Below are 18,082 nucleotides of genomic sequence, written 5' to 3' on the forward strand. Positions count from 1 at the left end.
GGGGAGCGGGGCCGGGCGAAACGCCGCGAGGGTTCTTCGCCGTTCCCCGGCACCCCTATGAAATCTCGCCCGAGGTCTCGCGAGGTTAGGCTGCTTTCCCTCCCCCCTCCCCGAGCACGATGCCGCGCAGGAATGTGAAAGGCTCCCGCCCGCCGCCATTTTCTTTCTTTCTTGGCAGGCAGCGAGTGGGGCAGGAAGCGGTGGCTGAGCGAGTATGGCGGACTATTCCACGGTGCCCCCTCCTGCTTCGGGCGCGCCCGGGGGAGGCGGCGGTGGAGGTGGAGGAGTGAACGATGCCTTTAAAGACGCGCTGCAGAGGGCTAGGCAGGTGTGTGTGTGTAACGTGGCTCTGCCAAATCAATGGGCCCTCGGGTCCCGGGGCCTGGAGGCAGCTGCTGACCAGGCCGCGGCGCCTGAGCCGCGGGAGGAGTTAGCGGGCTGCGCCCTGACGACGCTCGGCTCTGGAGAGACCTGGGGAGGGGGCCCCGCCGCCAATATGTGTCTGCGGGGTGGCTGAGGGGGGAGATTTGCCCTGTTCCTTCACCCCGCTCCGCGCACGCCGTGGTGAGCGCCCGCGCCGCCCGCCCTCCTCGGGTGATGAAACGTTTTTCCAGTCAGACTCGGGCTCCCTCTACTCCGCCATTGCCCGCTGGCAGACTGGGCGCCCGCAGTGCTCCGGCTGGGCCTGAGGTGATCCGCGCCATCGCGGGGCGGCGGGGGCGAGGGGAGCGGCGCTGCGGGGTCCCTGCTGCCGGCCTGCGGGGAGGCAAAATCTCGGCCGGCGTCTAGCGGCGCGTTATCGGGAGCCCGGCGCCTTGCCGGGCCGCTCGGGCGGCGGAGGGGCAGGAGGGAGGGCGGCTCCGCCGCGCGGCCCGTATTGTGTTCCCCGAGGCGCCCTCGGTGCCCGCTAACCTGTTCAGACCGGTTGGGAAGTGCTGCGGCCTGCGGAGCGAAGGCGGCGAGGGCTGTCTTTTCGGAAGTTCTTTATCCCGGAGTTTTATATGTAGGTTTTGCACCACGGGCCATGTTTTCATCATTTCTTGGGCAAAATTTTCGCCTCGTCTGACAACAACCCGTCGCGGGTTTGGCAATATTTGAAGACTCGGTGTAGTCGGGACTACCAAGGTTTGAAATGGTTTCAGCAGTCAGGCCCTCTGTGAGATACCGCAGTGTTTCGTGAAGACTGGGTAGAAAAGGAAAAGCCCCTTTTAGAAAAAAGTTTCTGGTGTTTGAAGGGCAGGGTTTTGGTTTTTTAACCGATGAAGAAAATATAGGAAACTGCTGTTGAAGGATCAGCGCAAGTCTCCTTGAAGACATTAAAAAATAAAATTTCTGTGCGAAGAACTGTTTCTAGCTGCAGCCTTCTATTTACTTATTTGGGGTAATTTTAATATGTGTTGTCTAAATCGCTTAAAATCGTTTAGAAGACCTGGAATAAATGAGAGCTGACTGATTTTTTTTTTTTTTAATTTTTTTTTTTATTTTTACTCACAACATCTGCCTTTTGTTTAGATTGCAGCAAAAATCGGAGGAGATGCTGGCACATCAATGAATTCAAATGACTACGGTTATGGAGGACAGAAAAGACCTCTTGAGGATGGAGGTATGCACTCGTTACTGCTGCATTTATTTTTGTTGAGTATGGCCACGGTGCCAGAAGGATTGCAGGTGGTTTTTTTGTTTGCGGGCTTTTTTTTTTCCATACCACAGCATAAAAACATTTTGTTCCCTTTATAGATCATGACATGCTTTTTCATTTTCAGTTTAATGGGGAAATTTCTTTTAAACCATTGTGCTCTAACCTGAAGTGAATGTAAGCCTATTTTAAAATATTTTAAGTGTGGTTTAAATGCTGTAAAGAGGAAAATGTATGCCAGGGAGGGGGGCGGGTAAATTCATGGTTGAGAAACGCTTACACAGGTATGTCATTTAAGTCTTTTGTTGTTGTGTAGGACTGATTACAATTTGTAAATTACAATTAGAGTAGGAAGTGCTCACTCCTTCAATTTTATTGTTTCATGTACTTTATTACTGCACAGTTTCAAATAAAAGTATTAATGCATTTCATTGTAAAAGCATAGGACTTTAAAAAAAGACAGGAAAGTAAGTTTTCTACCTTGTGGACGCTTTTGCTTAGTCTAATATTTAAGCCTATAGCATGTGTGAACCCTGATAAGATCATACTTAAACCTCCTAACTTGTTGCAGCTTTTTGGATTTGCTTTATACTGCAGTAAAGTTTTCTCCTGAAATGTGTGTGTCTCGTCTTCTGTCTCTTACTAAGCAGCCAGTTTGAACTTAACAGGGTTTGATATGTTTAACATACACACAAAATCCTGGCTAAATTGTGGAAAGAAATTTCTGAGCTTGTTGAAATGTTCTCATAGGTCTCACAAAAGAGCAATGCCTTTTTTTCCTTTAAGAGGATTGAAACTCAGTCTGCAGAATGTAACTAAAGCTTTATATCAGGAGTTCTTGTGTCCTGTAATAAAGTTTTTTTTTTTCCTAATAACGGTGAGGTTTTTACTATACAAAAAATGAGCTAATGATGCTTCAGATGATATATGTAATGTATTCTTTTTATTTTATGTGTAGATGGCTCTTGGACAAGTCCGAGCAGTACAACACACTGGGAGGGAATGCCCTCTCCTTTTAAAGGCAGGAATTTTTATTTATTACCTGTGTTTAGTATGTAAACATGACATAAACTAGTGGATCTTTCTGGATTGACACAAATATTTCCTCGAATATGTGTCTGAGTTTTTGCTGCACATAAATTATGGTGGTTCATATAACCTTTATTTTGGGGTGGGAAGGAAGCATCTGAAGTCTATCTTTTCAGATATAGGTTAATTATGCCTTTTATTCCTTTACTGTACAGAAAGGATTTGGATGGTAGTGATGTAGTTGCTTTGAATCTGCTTTTTTTTTGAAGTTTTATGCTATGAAATGCTTGATATTTGGATAGGAATTTCATATAGACATTCAGATTGAGATTGCGTTGCCATGTGACACTGTTGTATTTTCAGATGTTTGATCTAGATTTGTGGTCAAATTTTTTTTCTTTAAATTGTTGATTTTTGTATGGCTTTGATTTTTTTTTTTCTTTTTTACTATAGAAGCATCATTAGCTTGAGCAACCAACAGAGTTAAACTTTGTTCCTTGTCTTAGTTAACTTTCAGTGACTGGGTATCTGTGAGCAATCTACAGTGTGTTCTGAAAACTGCCTTTTGTAAAAATACTGAATAGATAATGTGGAAAAACCTAACATCTTTTCAGCTATACTAACCAAGTGCTGAGTGTTCGTGAGATTCTTTCTTTTATTCAGATGATCAACTCCCTGAAATTGGAGGAAAAAAAAAGAAAAGGAAAAAAAAGGAAAGGGGGACTAAAATACACTGGAAAGTTACAATTCACACTAAAAGGTGTAAACACTTCTTGAATTTCTTGGCAAAAAAAATTTAAAAAATCTTAATTTTGCAGATCAACCAGATGCTAAGAAAGTTGCTCCTCAGAATGACTGTAAGTAGTTTTTATTTTGTTGCCAAAAAAACCTAAACAAGTGTAACATTGTCAGAACCAGAATTTGAAACAGTGTTCTGGTAGGTGATACTTGAATCAGTAAGATCAACAGAATGGCTAGGGGTTTATGTCTTACTTTCTTGAAGCAGTGCGAGTCTGCTTTGTAAAACTGACAACAATGTTAGCAACAGCTGAGAATCTTTAGCTGTTTTTAAACCTCTTGATAACACTTCTTAAAAAGTCAACTTGGACAAAAGTTGATACAATTAAGTTTTATTATCAAAGGAGAAGCTTAGTTGTAAATTATACTACTTGTTTGAATTTAATTTTAACAATATTTGTTTATAGCTTTTGGAAATCAGCTACCACCGATGCATCAACAACAAAGGTAAGAGTTACACTACATCTAATGTAGTTTTCCTTTTTACTGAAAGCAGTTTCAAGACATTTTTCTGAAAAAGAGGTATCAATGCATAAAGCAATTACTCTGTATCTATGATCTGTTGAAATTTAGCTTCGACAAGTCCCAAGCCAAACACTTAAAATGCATCTACGTTGCTGTCTCTTTCTTTCTCTTTGCAGTCTAGGCTGGGCATCAAGCTTAGTAAAAGGAAAATGCGTTGCTGGTTTTTACTATTTGAGCATAGGTAGCATAAACAGAAGTTAGAAACAGATCGGAAGAGGAAAGGGTTGACACTATCTTGTAAACAAAAAGGAAAGCTAATGTATTAAAAGAAAATCAGATTTAACACAGTGTATTGCTCAGTCAGCTACATTTGCTACAACTTAGTAGTTTTCTCCACTCATTTCTTCCCTAAACAACCACGTACAACTATTATTCTTTATGCTTTGGCTGGTTTTGGTGGATGAGATGCTGAAATTTGTGTATTTTCAGCATACTTCAATGAATATAGAGATGAAACTTAACATGCTACACTGGCCTTTTCTGTACCACACATCTCTTAATAGTAAAGAGGGTGAAGGAAAACTTAGATCAGTTCATATCATACTTGAACTTTTTGTTATCACTTTTTTATATTGTTAGTTTACTTAGTACTGTGCTTGCATGATGTCTTTTAAAGTTAATGGGAGGCAGGTAAACCAGGGTGATAGTGGGGACACTAGCTTTCTTTAGTTTAATGGGAGGATATATATAAATTTAATGCCAGTTTGGTTTCTGAATGGTCGTTGTCTTTTGTTTCATTTAACATTCTCTGTAGGTCTGTGATGACAGAGGAGTACAAAGTTCCAGATGGGATGGTTGGATTCAGTAAGTAGTATGGATGTGGTGTCGTAGTATAGTGGGGGATGTTAGCAGACGCTGTTAATACAAATAATCTTTCTATATTTTCTTTCTCCAAGTAATTGGCAGAGGTGGAGAGCAGATCTCGCGTATACAGCAAGAGTCTGGCTGTAAAATACAGATTGCACCTGGTAACTATTTGTGGGGTTTTTTCTTTGTTTATTTTGGTGGGCTTTTTGGTAGAAAGTTCAGAAGGCTGATCGTTGGTTCTAATTGCCTGAACCTTCATTTAAGGTATATTTTAATGTTTTGTGCTAATTGCGATTATCACAGTCTAAAGAAGTGCAAAATGTTGTGATACACTCATTATTCTACTTCAGTGAAGTTCCAGTAGTTGGTATATTGTGTTTAATTTAATAATCCCTTTCTGACTTAATGCTACTGCTGAATTGGTTTTATTTTGTAACCATAGATAGTGGAGGCCTGCCTGAAAGATCATGTATGCTAACTGGAACTCCAGAGTCTGTTCAGTAAGTAAAACAAATTCCATGTGTTCATATTTCACTGTGCAATACACTTCATTTTTTAGATCTAAATATAATATCTAGATAGTATGTTTATAATACTGTGTTTTTCCTCTATTGAAGAGGCGGTCTGGTGACAATTAAATGTACACATAAGAAAAAAGGCCCTGAACCTGCAGTCAGATCCCTCAACATGGAATTTTAAGACTTGGAATTTTAAGACAAAAATACGGAACTTTGTCCTGGTTTCTGCTGGGATAGAGTTAATTTTCTTCCTAGTAGCCAGTATAGTGCTGTGCTTTGGATTTTAGTATGAGAATAATATTGATAACACATTGTTTTAGTTGTTGCTAAGTAATGTTTACACTAGTCAAGGGCTTTTCAGCTTCCCATGCTCTGCCGTGTGCATAAGAAACTGGGAGGTAGCGCAGCCAAGACAGTTGATCCAAACTGGCCGAAGGTCTATTCCATACCGTATGATGTCATGCTCAGTATAGAAGCGGGGGGGCAGTGATCGCTGCTTGTGGACTGGCTGGGTATTGGTTGGCAGGTGGTGAGCGGTTGTATCACTTGGTTTTTTCCTGGCTTTTGTTCCTCTCTTGCTCTCTTGTTGTTTTCCTTCTCATTACAATTGTTGTTGTTGTTATTATTCCAATTATTAAACAGTTCTTATCTCAACCCACGTGTTTTCTTACTTTTGCTCTTTTGATTCTCTCCCCCATCCCACTGCGGGGGGAGGGTGAGCGAGCGGCTGTGTGGTACTTAATTGCTGACTGGGGCTAAACCACAACAAACTTCAACTTTTTCAAGTCCAAATCTTGTTGTAGATAATACTTATCTAACCATGCACTGATTTCAGCTTGAGAATGAAATATGTGAATGTATACTGAAATGTGTGCTAAAATGAAACTATTAACCGTAAATTGGAAGATCACAGGGAAAATGTGGAAAATCAGTAATTGTAAGAACAGGAGTTACTCAAAGCCCAGCCCATCAGAGTTCTTAAATGTCTTTGGTATAAATTAATGTATACTAAAAGTTATGAAAGTGATGTCTATGTAGTACCTATCAGCAAAGTTAACTTTTGCCTTCCTGTGTTCAGGGAAGGGGATGATAGCAATGAAAATGGGGTTTTATTCGTGGCACAGAGGTTGTATAACCACTTGAAGACCAACTTATCCTGGCTTTGCTAGGAAAGATCTTAAGTGTAGTAGTATATTTGGTATTACCTCATTTATGTTAGCTGCTCCCGCTTCATGTTTGCAGGTAAGGCCTGCAGCTACATGTTTTCCTTTGGGAAAGTAATATGGCATTTTCCTTTTATGTTGCAGCCAAGCAGGCTGCTGTTAATGAAGTCATTCCTTTAATTAGAAGAAAAATTCCCATATAGTTTATTCTGCTCGCATATTAGAGGGAAGAGTTTTTAACTAATGTTAGTACTGTAATCATTATTTTACCCTGATGGCAACTGACTTAGGTGTGTGGTGAATATATACTTGCTTTTGTCCACTATTCTGGTAATAGTTTCAAGTACAAGTGTCCTTACTTTGCATGCTGAATCAAGCAGGAGCTTGATGGTACTTGGTGTTAAAGCTAGATTTATTTTACAGTCTGTGGGTTTTGTGCCTTTTTATAAAACTTAACACAGATCTATTTTATGTTAAGATTGGCTGTTAGTAGATTAAAGAAAAATTACTGTTAAATGAGAGGTTACCTGAATTACTACTGAAATTAAGCAAAGTTAGAAAAAGCTTTCTGTGTGGTGATTTATTTTTTTTAATGCACTAAAGTAAACTGTAACAATTTCAGATCTTCTAATTAATGACATTTTGGTTTTTTTTTTTTTTAATATTTTAAAGGACAAGGTTTCCATCTTTTGTTCTGAATTAAGGTTTGATCAATGTTACTATATTCAGGTATGATGGTCATGTTTGAGGAGGTAACTTTTACTTATGTGTGTTTTACAAAGAACCACCTTTTGTATTCTGACGTTGGGGTGGTTTTCAGTCTACCACATTATCTTACAATTAGTTTCTTAAGTTACTGTTACAATTTACTGAGTTTGCCTCATTTCTTAGTGATAGTAATTATATTTCTTCTGCAGAAACTTTTCAAATTAAAAAAAAAATTCCAAGCAGAATAGGTGTGGGCAAGTGATACTTGTAGGAATAAGTGTATTTATAAATGTATCTATTCCTTCACAGATCAGCAAAAAGATTACTTGATCAGATAGTTGAAAAGGGAAGACCTGCACCTGGCTTTCATCATGGTGATGGACCTGGAAATGCAGTCCAAGAAATTATGATTCCAGCAAGTAAAGCAGGATTAGTTATTGGAAAAGGTGGAGAGACAATTAAACAGTTACAGGTATATATGCATCTTCTCTTAAACATGTGATGATATTGAACCTGGATTTGAGTGGGTATTGATCTCCCTTTTGTCAAATAGGAGCGGGCAGGTGTCAAAATGGTCATGATTCAAGATGGTCCACAGAACACTGGTGCAGACAAGCCCCTTAGGATAACTGGAGACCCTTATAAAGTTCAAGTAAGGTGTCCTTCAGAATTCACAGCATTTTGAAATCCGTTCTAGTGTTGCAGTACTTAAATGAACTTTCATTCTTCTTTTAGCAAGCCAAGGAAATGGTGCTGGAGTTAATTCGTGATCAAGGTGGCTTTAGAGAGGTGCGCAACGAATATGGGTCAAGAATAGGAGGAAATGAAGGGATAGACGTAAGCATGGTTGAAAAACTTGTTCACTATATTTTGAGATGTTAACATTAAAATGTTAAGCTGGGTAATACCACTGAAAAATCTTAAATAGATTCCAAAAGTGGTTGTGGCATGTAAGTATTACTTGATCATTGCTGAAATTTCAACTTCAAATGGTGTGTAGCATTCACTTTACAGTACCAGCAGTTCTGAACAGTTTCAGCTAGCTGGAGTTTTTTATCAAATAAGCAAATAAGTTTTATGGCTAAGTATATAATGTCATTATAGAAATTGGAGTTTGGCCTTTACAGAAGAGTATTTAAGTCCACCTATTATGCAAGTCATGAGCTTATAACTTGTTCATCAGAGGTGAGGCTGAAAGCTTCATCTGCTAGAATCTCCATTTTAGACCTGTTAGAACTTTTATTCTTTGATTGTAAGAAGCATAATATCCACTGGAATTGCTGCCACTGTGAGAACTTGTAGTGCGTAGGATCTTTCTTTTTGATGCTTTCGTACAGTATTTGCTAGGCTTGTGACTTGATGTCAAAAAAAAAAAATCACACTTCAGAAAGCCTTAAGTGGCATAGGGCTGACCCTAGTTTGCCATTCTAACATGTGACCCTTTAATTGTGTGAATTTGGTAGGAATATTTGCATCATTGACATCTTGACTTTTTTTTTTTCTCTTTAAGGTTCCAATACCACGATTTGCTGTAGGCATTGTAATTGGAAGAAATGGAGAGATGATAAAAAAGATACAGAATGATGCTGGTGTTAGGATCCAATTTAAGCCAGGTTGGTAATATGTCTGTAAGTTTCTGTGAATTGAGTGTACGTTTACTGGATTACATGTACTGGAATAGTTCATTTTTATTCCAGATGATGGAACAACTCCAGATAGAATAGCCCAAATCACAGGGCCTCCTGACAGATGTCAACATGCTGCAGAAATTATTACAGATCTCCTTCGAAGTGTTCAGGTTGGGTAATATGTTGTTTACCATTTAAAATCTCTTGCCAGACTTTTGGAAATATTTAAAATTTTAAAAATGAGTGTGTAACTAAAGAAAATAATTTAATGGTGTCATTTGAATCTACTTCAAAGTTCAGTCTGGAATATGAATGTTTGCTTTTACAGTTACAGTTTTGCAAGTGATGATAATGATAATACTGATTCAAAGTCATGGCAGTTCTTGATCTGGCTGGTTTTAGAGCTCCTTCTGTTGTCTTGTGTTAATAGCTGATATGCTGTTACTTTTGGTTGTAATTGGTGTTTAAAAGATGGTTTAAATGCTTATTTTGAGATGAGCCCCACCATTGCATTTACAGAAGGCAGACATAAATTATATCTTTGTACATGTGAAACTTTCTGTTTTCTTCTATATTCTTTCCTTCATCTTTGCATATGCAGAGTTGTACAGAAGATCTTTTAAAATTTAATTTATGTTTTCTGGAAAAAATACTACTTTCAAAACCATCTGAGTAGTAAATCAGTTTTTTCTTAACAAATGATGTGATGTAACCAGTTGGCATTAATAATTTGTTTGCAGTAATTTTTATAGAACATGCTAATTTGTTGCTTTTTCTTTTTAGGCTGGTAACCCTGGTGGACCAGGACCTGGTGGTCGAGGAAGGGGTAGAGGCCAAGGCAACTGGAACATGGGGCCTCCTGGTGGATTACAGGAATTCAATTTTATTGTTCCCACTGGCAAAACTGGATTAATCATTGGCAAAGGCAATATATTTTACATATACGTGTATCTATATGTAGTTAAAAAAACTCTCGGCTTTTCTATTTGTATAAATAGCCATACTAGAGAGATGTTTCAAGAGAAGCCTTTGCAAATAGTTTCATGTACAGTAGAACAATGTAATACTACTAAATCATAACACTCCTAATATTCTTTTCAGATTTTCCTCACCAAAACACATATCCCAGTAGTTAAAAGTCAAGAACCAATCAATTTATCTAACTTTTTTTTTTTTAAAGTAATAAGTACTGAGTTACATTGGTAGTATTCGGTAGATTCTTAGATGATGTATCTTATAATTAACTTGCATTTGATACTGCTTGATTAGCATAGTGTTATTGTGTCCATAACTCACTCTTAAAACTAATTTTCCGGTGAAGATCTCTTACAGTGGAATCCTGTAACAATTTCTCATGTGTGTGTTTATTAAAATAATTACTTCTCAAATAATTTTGTTTTAAAAATAATTTACTGTGTGCTTCTAAATGAAATGCTTGAGTTATCTTAATCTTTTGTTTGTAATGTGTTTTCCAGACACAACAAATAGGCTGACATAGTTCAGTTCTTGACCTGGAAGGTTGATTGATTTTTTTTTTTTTTTTTTTTTTTTTAATTTTTTTTTTATGCCAAATGACCCCTGTTTTGAAAACTTTGTGCCTACTAATGATACAAGTAACTTCTCAGGATCCTATAAGAGGAGGAACTAGTTTAGGGAATTTAAGTTTCTGGTTTTAGTGCACTGAAAAAAATGCGGACTTTACCATCTGGTCAGCTTCTGGGGTTGTTTTGTCATCTGTGCTTGCCTGCTGCTTTATAGGAGGTTAGGCTTTAAAGTGATATTTACTGATAACAGTGGGTATCAGTTGTATTCATGTCTAATCTCACATCTTTACATGAATGGGAAAAAACAGACAACTTTGTAGGAATTCTTTGCTGTTCTGAGTGACAATATTGTGGTCTTTAAAAAATATTTTTACTAGTTTATTGCAATCAAAACTCTATACTACACTGAAGAGGTTTTTTTTAAATTGTTGCTAGAATGTTCTTGTATGGGTCATAAGAATAGGTGTCTTTTCACTTCTCTATCTTCAGCTTTGATGCAGTTGACTTTCTTGGATTTGAATCTTAGTATTTTCGTTTTGATGCATAAAAGCTCTATGTTGCATTGTAGGTGGTGAAACTATTAAAAGCATAAGCCAGCAGTCTGGTGCTAGAATAGAACTTCAAAGAAATCCTCCACCTAATGCGGATCCAAACATGAAGATGTTTACTATCCGTGGAACACCCCAGCAAATAGATTATGCACGACAACTTATAGAAGAGAAGATTGGAGTGAGTGTATAACTATATTTTGGTTTACTATTGTAACTAAACAGAAACAAGTCTCCTTTGTGGAGACTTCCATTTCACTTCAAAATTACTTAATCAGATAATAAATTGATGATAATAATAAATGGTAATCTGGGTTTAAAGTAATATAACTTGATGCACCAAAAGAAGCAAAAACTTGAAATGGAAGAAACAGTTGTTTTCTTCGATGTAATATAGTGTATTTTTTAATGATGTGTTCTTGAAGATGTCCGCTTTGTGTGTAATGAAAAATTTGACAACTTCAGAGATACCCTTGATATTGTTAAAGCTACTAAACTATGTGTTTAGTTTTTCAGTCTGAGTATGTTTAGAGTTTTAATCCAAGTTTATACTCTTTAAATTAACTGCACTTTTGTTTGCATTGTATGCATGTAATCAAATTTACTACCTGTTTTTTGTACCTGATCTTACAAACATTTAATTAGCAAGATTGGCCAGATTTAGGTGTATCCCTTTATTTTAAAACACTGATAGTCTTGTTTTAGTTTGTGCTTTTTTTTAATGCAACTTGTGGAAAAATCCATGTCTATTTGTAAAATTCTTTATTTCCTTAAGAAAGAACTGAAATAAATGCAGCTTTTTAGTTGCTATTACTGCCACAGCTGCTTTGAACTCTCTTCTTTAACTAGCCATAAGCCTAATTAATCTTCAAAAAGACTGTTTTTTCCAGGGAAACATCTTTATTTAGGAACAATCAAACCTTTAGATTGTTTGATTAATCTTTAGATATATAAGATGATATATATAATCTTTCGTATATATTATAATATATACTATAATATAATAATATATAAATTATTATATATTCTACAATTATGTATTATTATATATTTATATATAATATTATTATATAATATATATTTCTAAGATTATATTCTTAAAGTGTTCAGATTTGTGCTTCTAAACTGCTGAAAAATTGAGAACTTCAAGGTTTATTTTCATCTGTGTACAACTCTTGTTACAGGGTCCAGTAAATCCATTGGGTCCACCTGTTCCCCATGGACCCCATGGTGTTGTTCCTGGCCCACACGGACCTCCTGGGCCGCCAGGTCCTGGTGCTCCCATGGGACCATATAACCCAGCTCCTTATAATCCAGGGCCTCCTGGCCCTGCACCTCAGTAAGTACTGCTTCAGCTAGGTTGCATATTTGTAGGGTGACCCTGGGACTGGCTTTCACTGTATATGTATGACTTGATCTCTTATAGTGGTCCTCCAGCTCCGTATGCTCCACAAGGATGGGGAAATGCTTATCCGCACTGGCAGCCACCAAATCCACCAGATCCAGGTAAGAAATGTCACAGTTGTACTGTAGTGTGGATATATTTTGAGTACATCCATTTTGTATGAGTATATACGTTTCACAATTCATTTGTGTTATACTGGTAAATCTGAAAAAGCTCCTATTCTTCAGGCTTTTCTTTACTGATTGTCAGTTTATATATGTTTTACTCTTCCCACGTTGCTTGTGAGATGTTGAAATTCAGTTGTTAAAGTTGGAATATGCTTCTTTACTAAACATTATTGATACTGCATCCTAATTTATGATGCTTTTTGCAAGACTTTTGGTTAACTGATTTTGTGCAAATCAGTTCATTTTTCTTACAATGAATGTTTTTACATAAAGTTCTTTCAATGAGGATGTGTTTTCTTTCCCTAATAGTCAATGACTTTGTATTTTATTTTAAACAGTGCCCCTTACAATCTCACTGATCCTGACTTTGCACAGTTTATGCTATATTACATATTTCTAGCTTTTGTTGACCTATATGAGGATTGCTTCTCGGTCTGATACAAAGGTATTTTGTTCAGTCTTTTTTGAGGGATAAAACTCCTGTTGAACTGCTGTTAATACAGTAAAACTAGTTAGGATTGTGTATTTTGAGCTTTTGCTTATAATAGTTTTGTATTTTCTTCTGAAACCCATTTTTGTAGAATCTGTTTCTTCTATTTCTGTTTATTTTTGTAAGACCGTGAGTTTTTACTTAGTTACAACTTCCTGAAGTTTTAGTATCCTGCTTTTCTTTAAGTTACATCCTTTGGTTGGACTAGAGCATATGGGGAAACAGAACTGCAGTCACAGAAAGCATGGTACGGCTAGTTGCTTGAGGCACTTGCACCTCATTTTTTTGAGGTAGAGCTTCTTCAGAACTTCAGCCAAAAGATCTCAATTTTATTTTTGTTATAAATGGAATAAGTATTTTCTGATAGCCACTGGTCCTGACACAAGTTCCATTAGTGAAAAAGGGAAGGGCTTTGGAGGATGTTACAATCTACAGAGAGTTCTATTCACATTCAGATCTTTTATATATACTTTTTTGGCAAAGAACCATCTCTGATTTCATTTTCCTAACCCTTATGAAAGGTAGCACTGCATGCATTCAGTTTAGTGTTTTAAAATGCCTATTGTCATTATTTAAAAGTAGAGTGATTCACAGGGACTTGACTTGAAGTCTCAGCATACTGAAAGTGTCATTTAATTCAGAACCACTGCCAAAATGTTACAGCCTTTTTCATACCACCTTTCCATTTTTTATAAAGTAATTTATCTACATAAAAATCTGTAAGAAAAATGGCAAAGGCCTTGATGTCATCTTGGTGATGATTTTATAGCCATTTTTTTTGATAAATATTCCTATTAAAAATATAATGACATTTTCCTATGTGCAGTTGAAGTTGTTGTTTCTTTTTGACTAGCATTTATTTGGATGAGTTTTGTACAGTCGTCCATTTAGTTGCTCATTTCAGTGTAACAAATGGGTTATTTTAGTATTTTTTTCAGAGGTGCTTTCTCCAGAGCCATGCTTGCCTGTTGTCATGTGAAAGTGGAGCTAGTTACTACAGTCAGATTTCTTTGGAAATTTAATGAATCCCACTCTGTGTTCTTCTATTCTAGAGAAGTAGCTACTAAGGGGAAGGAGGGGGGGAACTGAGCAATGGCTTATTTGATATTTTCAGGTAACCTTAGAATGTAATACATATTAGTTTAAATCCACTATTGTTGATGGAAGCAGTGTAACTTAAAAAGGAAACAGCGTGTTAACATTGTTTTCTGTATGCTGATACTACTGTGTGCATTTTAAGTGGTTACATCTGACTTCAACGCTAAATGAAATACTGCAAGAAATTTGTTGTCTTGTGGATTTCTTCTCCTTGAATGCCTTTTTCAGGGGATTTCTTCTTTCTCTTCCATTAGTCACTGCCTTACCTATTCTGTGTTTGGGGGGAAATATACTTCCATTCCCATGTATCGTTATTCTAAAGTATCAGTTGTATCAATGTCTTTATGTGAAGTTCTTTCCTCAGTTGGCCGTGTTTATTTGCAGATATTTTTATTCTTTAAGGACGCAAATAATGTTAAAGGATGCTGGTTGTATTATAGAACATTATGTTCTCTAATAGTAGATTTGTAGTTTTTGTGGATTGCCAATCTGGTAATGTAATCAATCTCTGTGATTCAGCAAGAATAAGCCATTCCTAAAGGCTGTATGTGAAAAACAGAGAAATAAGGCCCTAGGAAGCAGCATCGTTGGCCTACCTAGATATAGTTAAAAATAAGGGAAGCATGGAGATAGCTGCAGAAGATGGAAGTGTTGCTATTATTTGTTACACTAAAAATCTGTAAGTAAAAAGTGATGCTTTATAGCCATGTATGGGGATTCAGGTTCTTAAAATACTATGTGTTTCTGTATTTTACTGTTACCTTAAAGTTTAACTAACAAGCATTGCAAATAACTAGTAAGATTTGTATTTTTCTGTTTCAGAAATACGTATTTGGCATGCCGCCTCTGCCAGTGTCATTTAGTGTGAGGTTTACAAAAGTAAAACCACTGAAGTTGTTTGGTGCTAGAATGATTAATTGTTGCTACCACTTAGTAACATGACTGTTTAAATAAACTTGAAAATCTGTTTATCACATTTAAAAATTAATAAATGACACTGTAGTAGTAAGGGTTCTAGATTTTTTTTTTTAATCTCATCAGTCCTATGAAAGTATACTTTGTACGGTACACTTGTCTGAAACCTGATCAAAAGTTTGTGCTAGAAAGAAAAGATACTTAACAGTATGTACGTGATTATTTGGTTTAGATGAACTTTTTCTTGGAGGAAAATATGAGTGCTTAGGACAGGGTTAATTGAGGATAGCATTCTGTTCATACTACTTTTGCTTACATTTTGTTTTCATAGGTAAGCCAGGAACAGATCCCAATTCAGCAGCGTGGGCAGCTTATTATGCTCACTACTATCAGCAGCAAGCACAGCCACCACCTGCAGCCCCTCCTGGTGGACCGGCTACAACCCAAACTAATGGACAAGGTAGCTGTTCAGTAAAATGGATAAATTTCTCATTGCTGGGGGTGTAGATGGCCCATTATTTTTTATTGTTGTCTTCATATATTGGGTAAATTTATTGTAAGGTAGCTGGTTTTCTTGCAAAACTCTTGCTTACAGCTTTCAACATTGCTTTTCTTAATTTCAGCAGTAATAAAGGTAATGTATTTATCTTGTAGTATACTCCAAAGAGAATTTTGCGGCAACTTGGGCTGTCTTAATTACATCTACATAATACAGTCAGTCTTAAATAAAATGGAATGAGCCAAACTGTTGATTGTCATTTGCTTACGGTTGCATCACTTCCAGTGGTTTTAGGACAATTACAATTGTAGTATTTAGTTGTATTAGTATAATTGTTGTGCCTGGATGAGGCTTACCACTTAAATTGTAGGTAGTATTTTGTACTGAGTGCTGTGCATTTCCTGAATCTTGAAAACATGCTGAACACTTTAAACAGTTCTCTGTTTCTTTGTGGTGTCTTTTACTAAGTGTTTATATTTGTAGTAGCTTGTACCACATAGGTTTTATAGTGTCAGATTTGAGTGATGTTATTTGGGATTGTTACTGAAAAATTCAGCTGATTATTTGTAAATTGTTCTATGTATGAAACAAAATCCAGTAGTTTAATTTTGAATATTTTTAATGTGATTCAGGAGATCAGCCAAATCCAGCACCAGCAGGGCAGGTTGACTATACCAAGGCCTGGGAGGAGTACTACAAAAAAATGGGTATGTGTGCATATGTTTTTCTGTTGTTGCATATTAGAATGTTTTAGGGCTCTTGCATATCTCGTTTGAGATGGGGTTTTTTTACCCCCCAAAAAATAAAAATGCAGAATCCATGTGTCTTCTGAACCATATACTGCTAGAGGCCCTGAACCCTGCAGAAAAACAGACTTAAAAATTTGTCTCATGTTTAAGGCATTTACTTGTACTCATGCTAGTAATTAGCTTTGCAAAAATACTTCACACCTAATGAGATGTCTATATTTGATCATTGGGAAACAACATATTTTAACTACTTCAATCTGAGTATTTTTAAGTGTATTTTTCAAGTATAAGTTTTGGATTTCAACTTTGATCTACTTTATGAAGCTGTTGTTTGTCTTGTTCAGTAGTTGTTTCCTAATGCTCTTTAAGATAACAGATTTTTTTTTCTTGTAACTTGTTTTCTGTGTTCCAGGTTATTAAAGCATAACTAGCTTTCATTTATATCATGCCCTTTTTAAAATAGGATTTGCTTTGCAGCACTTAAGATCTGTGTTTAAACTGCACGTTATATGTTGTTGCTAGCTTTTTCAAAATATTTTGCTTGAGCTGACTTACAAAACTGAAATGTATTTGCTTAAGTTGATGATTTCATCATTTACTGAATAAGGAAAGAATATGTGGTCTTGATGCATTGGCAGAAGGTGCTGTTATCTTTTAAACTATGGGAATGTCTTGCAGGTCAGTGTTTTCTCCACAGTGTCCTCCCATGGATATTATAGTTGATGTAGATTTGTATATTAAGGACTAGTGGGCTTATGAATATGAATGCCGGTGCTTTCCCTGGTATCTCTGTTTGACCAGACATTATAGCAGCATCTAGTTTGGATTTTTTGTTTGTTTGGGTGGGAGGGTTTGGCGAGTGTTTTGCCCTCTTCCAAATGCACCCCATTTTCTCATGAAATATTAAAAAGCATTTGGAGTTAATCTTAACAGCATGTTTAATTCCTCTTCCCAGCCTTATACCAGGTTGATCTCAAATTACTTGCCAAGTCATAACTATCTTTATTCTTTATTTTGGCACAGCATAAGTAATGAAACAGAAAATAAATTCATATTACTTCAAGAATTGTGTATCAGACTAAGAAAATTGCAACAGAACTCCCAAACGTGTGATTTTTAAGATGTGATGGGCCTTTCCATTTTTCCTCTTCCTGTTTCATTTAACTACTTTTTCTCAATTTGCTGTCTCTGTTAGTTCAGCTCACATTCTTCAATGCAAAGTTGTGGGGTTTTTTCCCCACTGCCTTTTTAAGAATAATGTAGTTTGTTGGCGGGGGCTCTGCCATCTTTATAATGTGCTATCTCTGGAAAGCAAAGTCTGGGTTGCGCTAGTCTTGCGTTTGCTCTAATTAAGGAAGAGTTACTTATAAGGTGCTGGGACAGAGTTTCTAGGAGCAAGTCCAAAGAGGAGTGTGAACCCAAAAAAGATAGACATTGGGAAATGTAAAGAATTGCTCTTAAAATGCAAAATTAAAAAATCCCAAGACAACAATCAAATAAAAGGAAAAACAGAAGGGCAGTTATATCTTCATTTCTTTTTCTATTTTAGATTAGTTCTTTGCCTGAGGGAGAGCTCTTGATGTCTGGACCTGTATAACTTGACTGTGTAAATCATGAGAACTTTTTGCTTCTTCAGCATGTAGAAAATCTTGATATGGAAGATATCATTTCTCTTAAAGTCCACTTAGAAAAGAGGAAGAACTGACCAAGTGAGGTTGAAGAGCAGAGAATTCACCTAGAGTTGATTTAGTGCTAAATTGAGGTGTTTTTCCCCACTTGCTTAACAATGTTAAGAAGTAGTAGAAGATCTGACAAACAGGAGTGCTGTCTATGAGCAGGTTTGTGTGGTCTCCAG

The 18,082-nt window shown here is 36.8% G+C and overlaps 1 protein-coding gene across 9 annotated transcripts in view; it reads left to right on the plus strand.

Moving 5' to 3' along the window:
• The first annotated feature begins 107 nt into the window (after positions 1-107).
• Positions 108-18,082, plus strand: part of FUBP1 (far upstream element binding protein 1) — a 36,923-nt gene continuing 18,948 nt past the window's right edge. For 4 of the 9 annotated variants that reach the window (XR_012776606.1, XM_075508515.1, XM_075508517.1 and 1 more), the window contains exons 1-19: positions 109-328; positions 1,513-1,603; positions 2,595-2,657; positions 3,484-3,522; positions 3,871-3,910; positions 4,743-4,792; positions 4,885-4,956; positions 5,238-5,295; positions 7,494-7,656; positions 7,738-7,836; positions 7,920-8,021; positions 8,695-8,797; positions 8,882-8,982; positions 9,596-9,737; positions 10,925-11,085; positions 12,089-12,243; positions 12,331-12,410; positions 15,311-15,439; positions 16,111-16,185. Coding sequence is in view for 6 of the 9 variants with exons in the window: in XM_075508515.1 (XP_075364630.1) it covers positions 215-328; positions 1,513-1,603; positions 2,595-2,657; positions 3,484-3,522; positions 3,871-3,910; positions 4,743-4,792; positions 4,885-4,956; positions 5,238-5,295; positions 7,494-7,656; positions 7,738-7,836; positions 7,920-8,021; positions 8,695-8,797; positions 8,882-8,982; positions 9,596-9,737; positions 10,925-11,085; positions 12,089-12,243; positions 12,331-12,410; positions 15,311-15,439; positions 16,111-16,185 (1,837 nt within the window). In the remaining 3 variants the exon portion in view is untranslated. Of the gene's footprint in view, positions 329-1,512; positions 1,604-2,594; positions 2,658-3,483; positions 3,523-3,870; positions 3,911-4,742; positions 4,793-4,884; positions 4,957-5,237; positions 5,296-7,493; positions 7,657-7,737; positions 7,837-7,919; positions 8,022-8,694; positions 8,798-8,881; positions 8,983-9,595; positions 9,738-10,924; positions 11,086-12,088; positions 12,244-12,330; positions 12,411-15,310; positions 15,440-16,110; positions 16,186-18,082 lie in introns of all 9 variants that reach the window. The other 5 variants (XR_012776607.1, XR_012776608.1, XM_075508519.1 and 2 more) reach the window with 4 other exon arrangements.

Source organism: Mycteria americana, chromosome 7 (genome assembly GCF_035582795.1).
Source record: "Mycteria americana isolate JAX WOST 10 ecotype Jacksonville Zoo and Gardens chromosome 7, USCA_MyAme_1.0, whole genome shotgun sequence".
Taxonomy (NCBI): Eukaryota; Metazoa; Chordata; class Aves; order Ciconiiformes; family Ciconiidae; genus Mycteria; species Mycteria americana.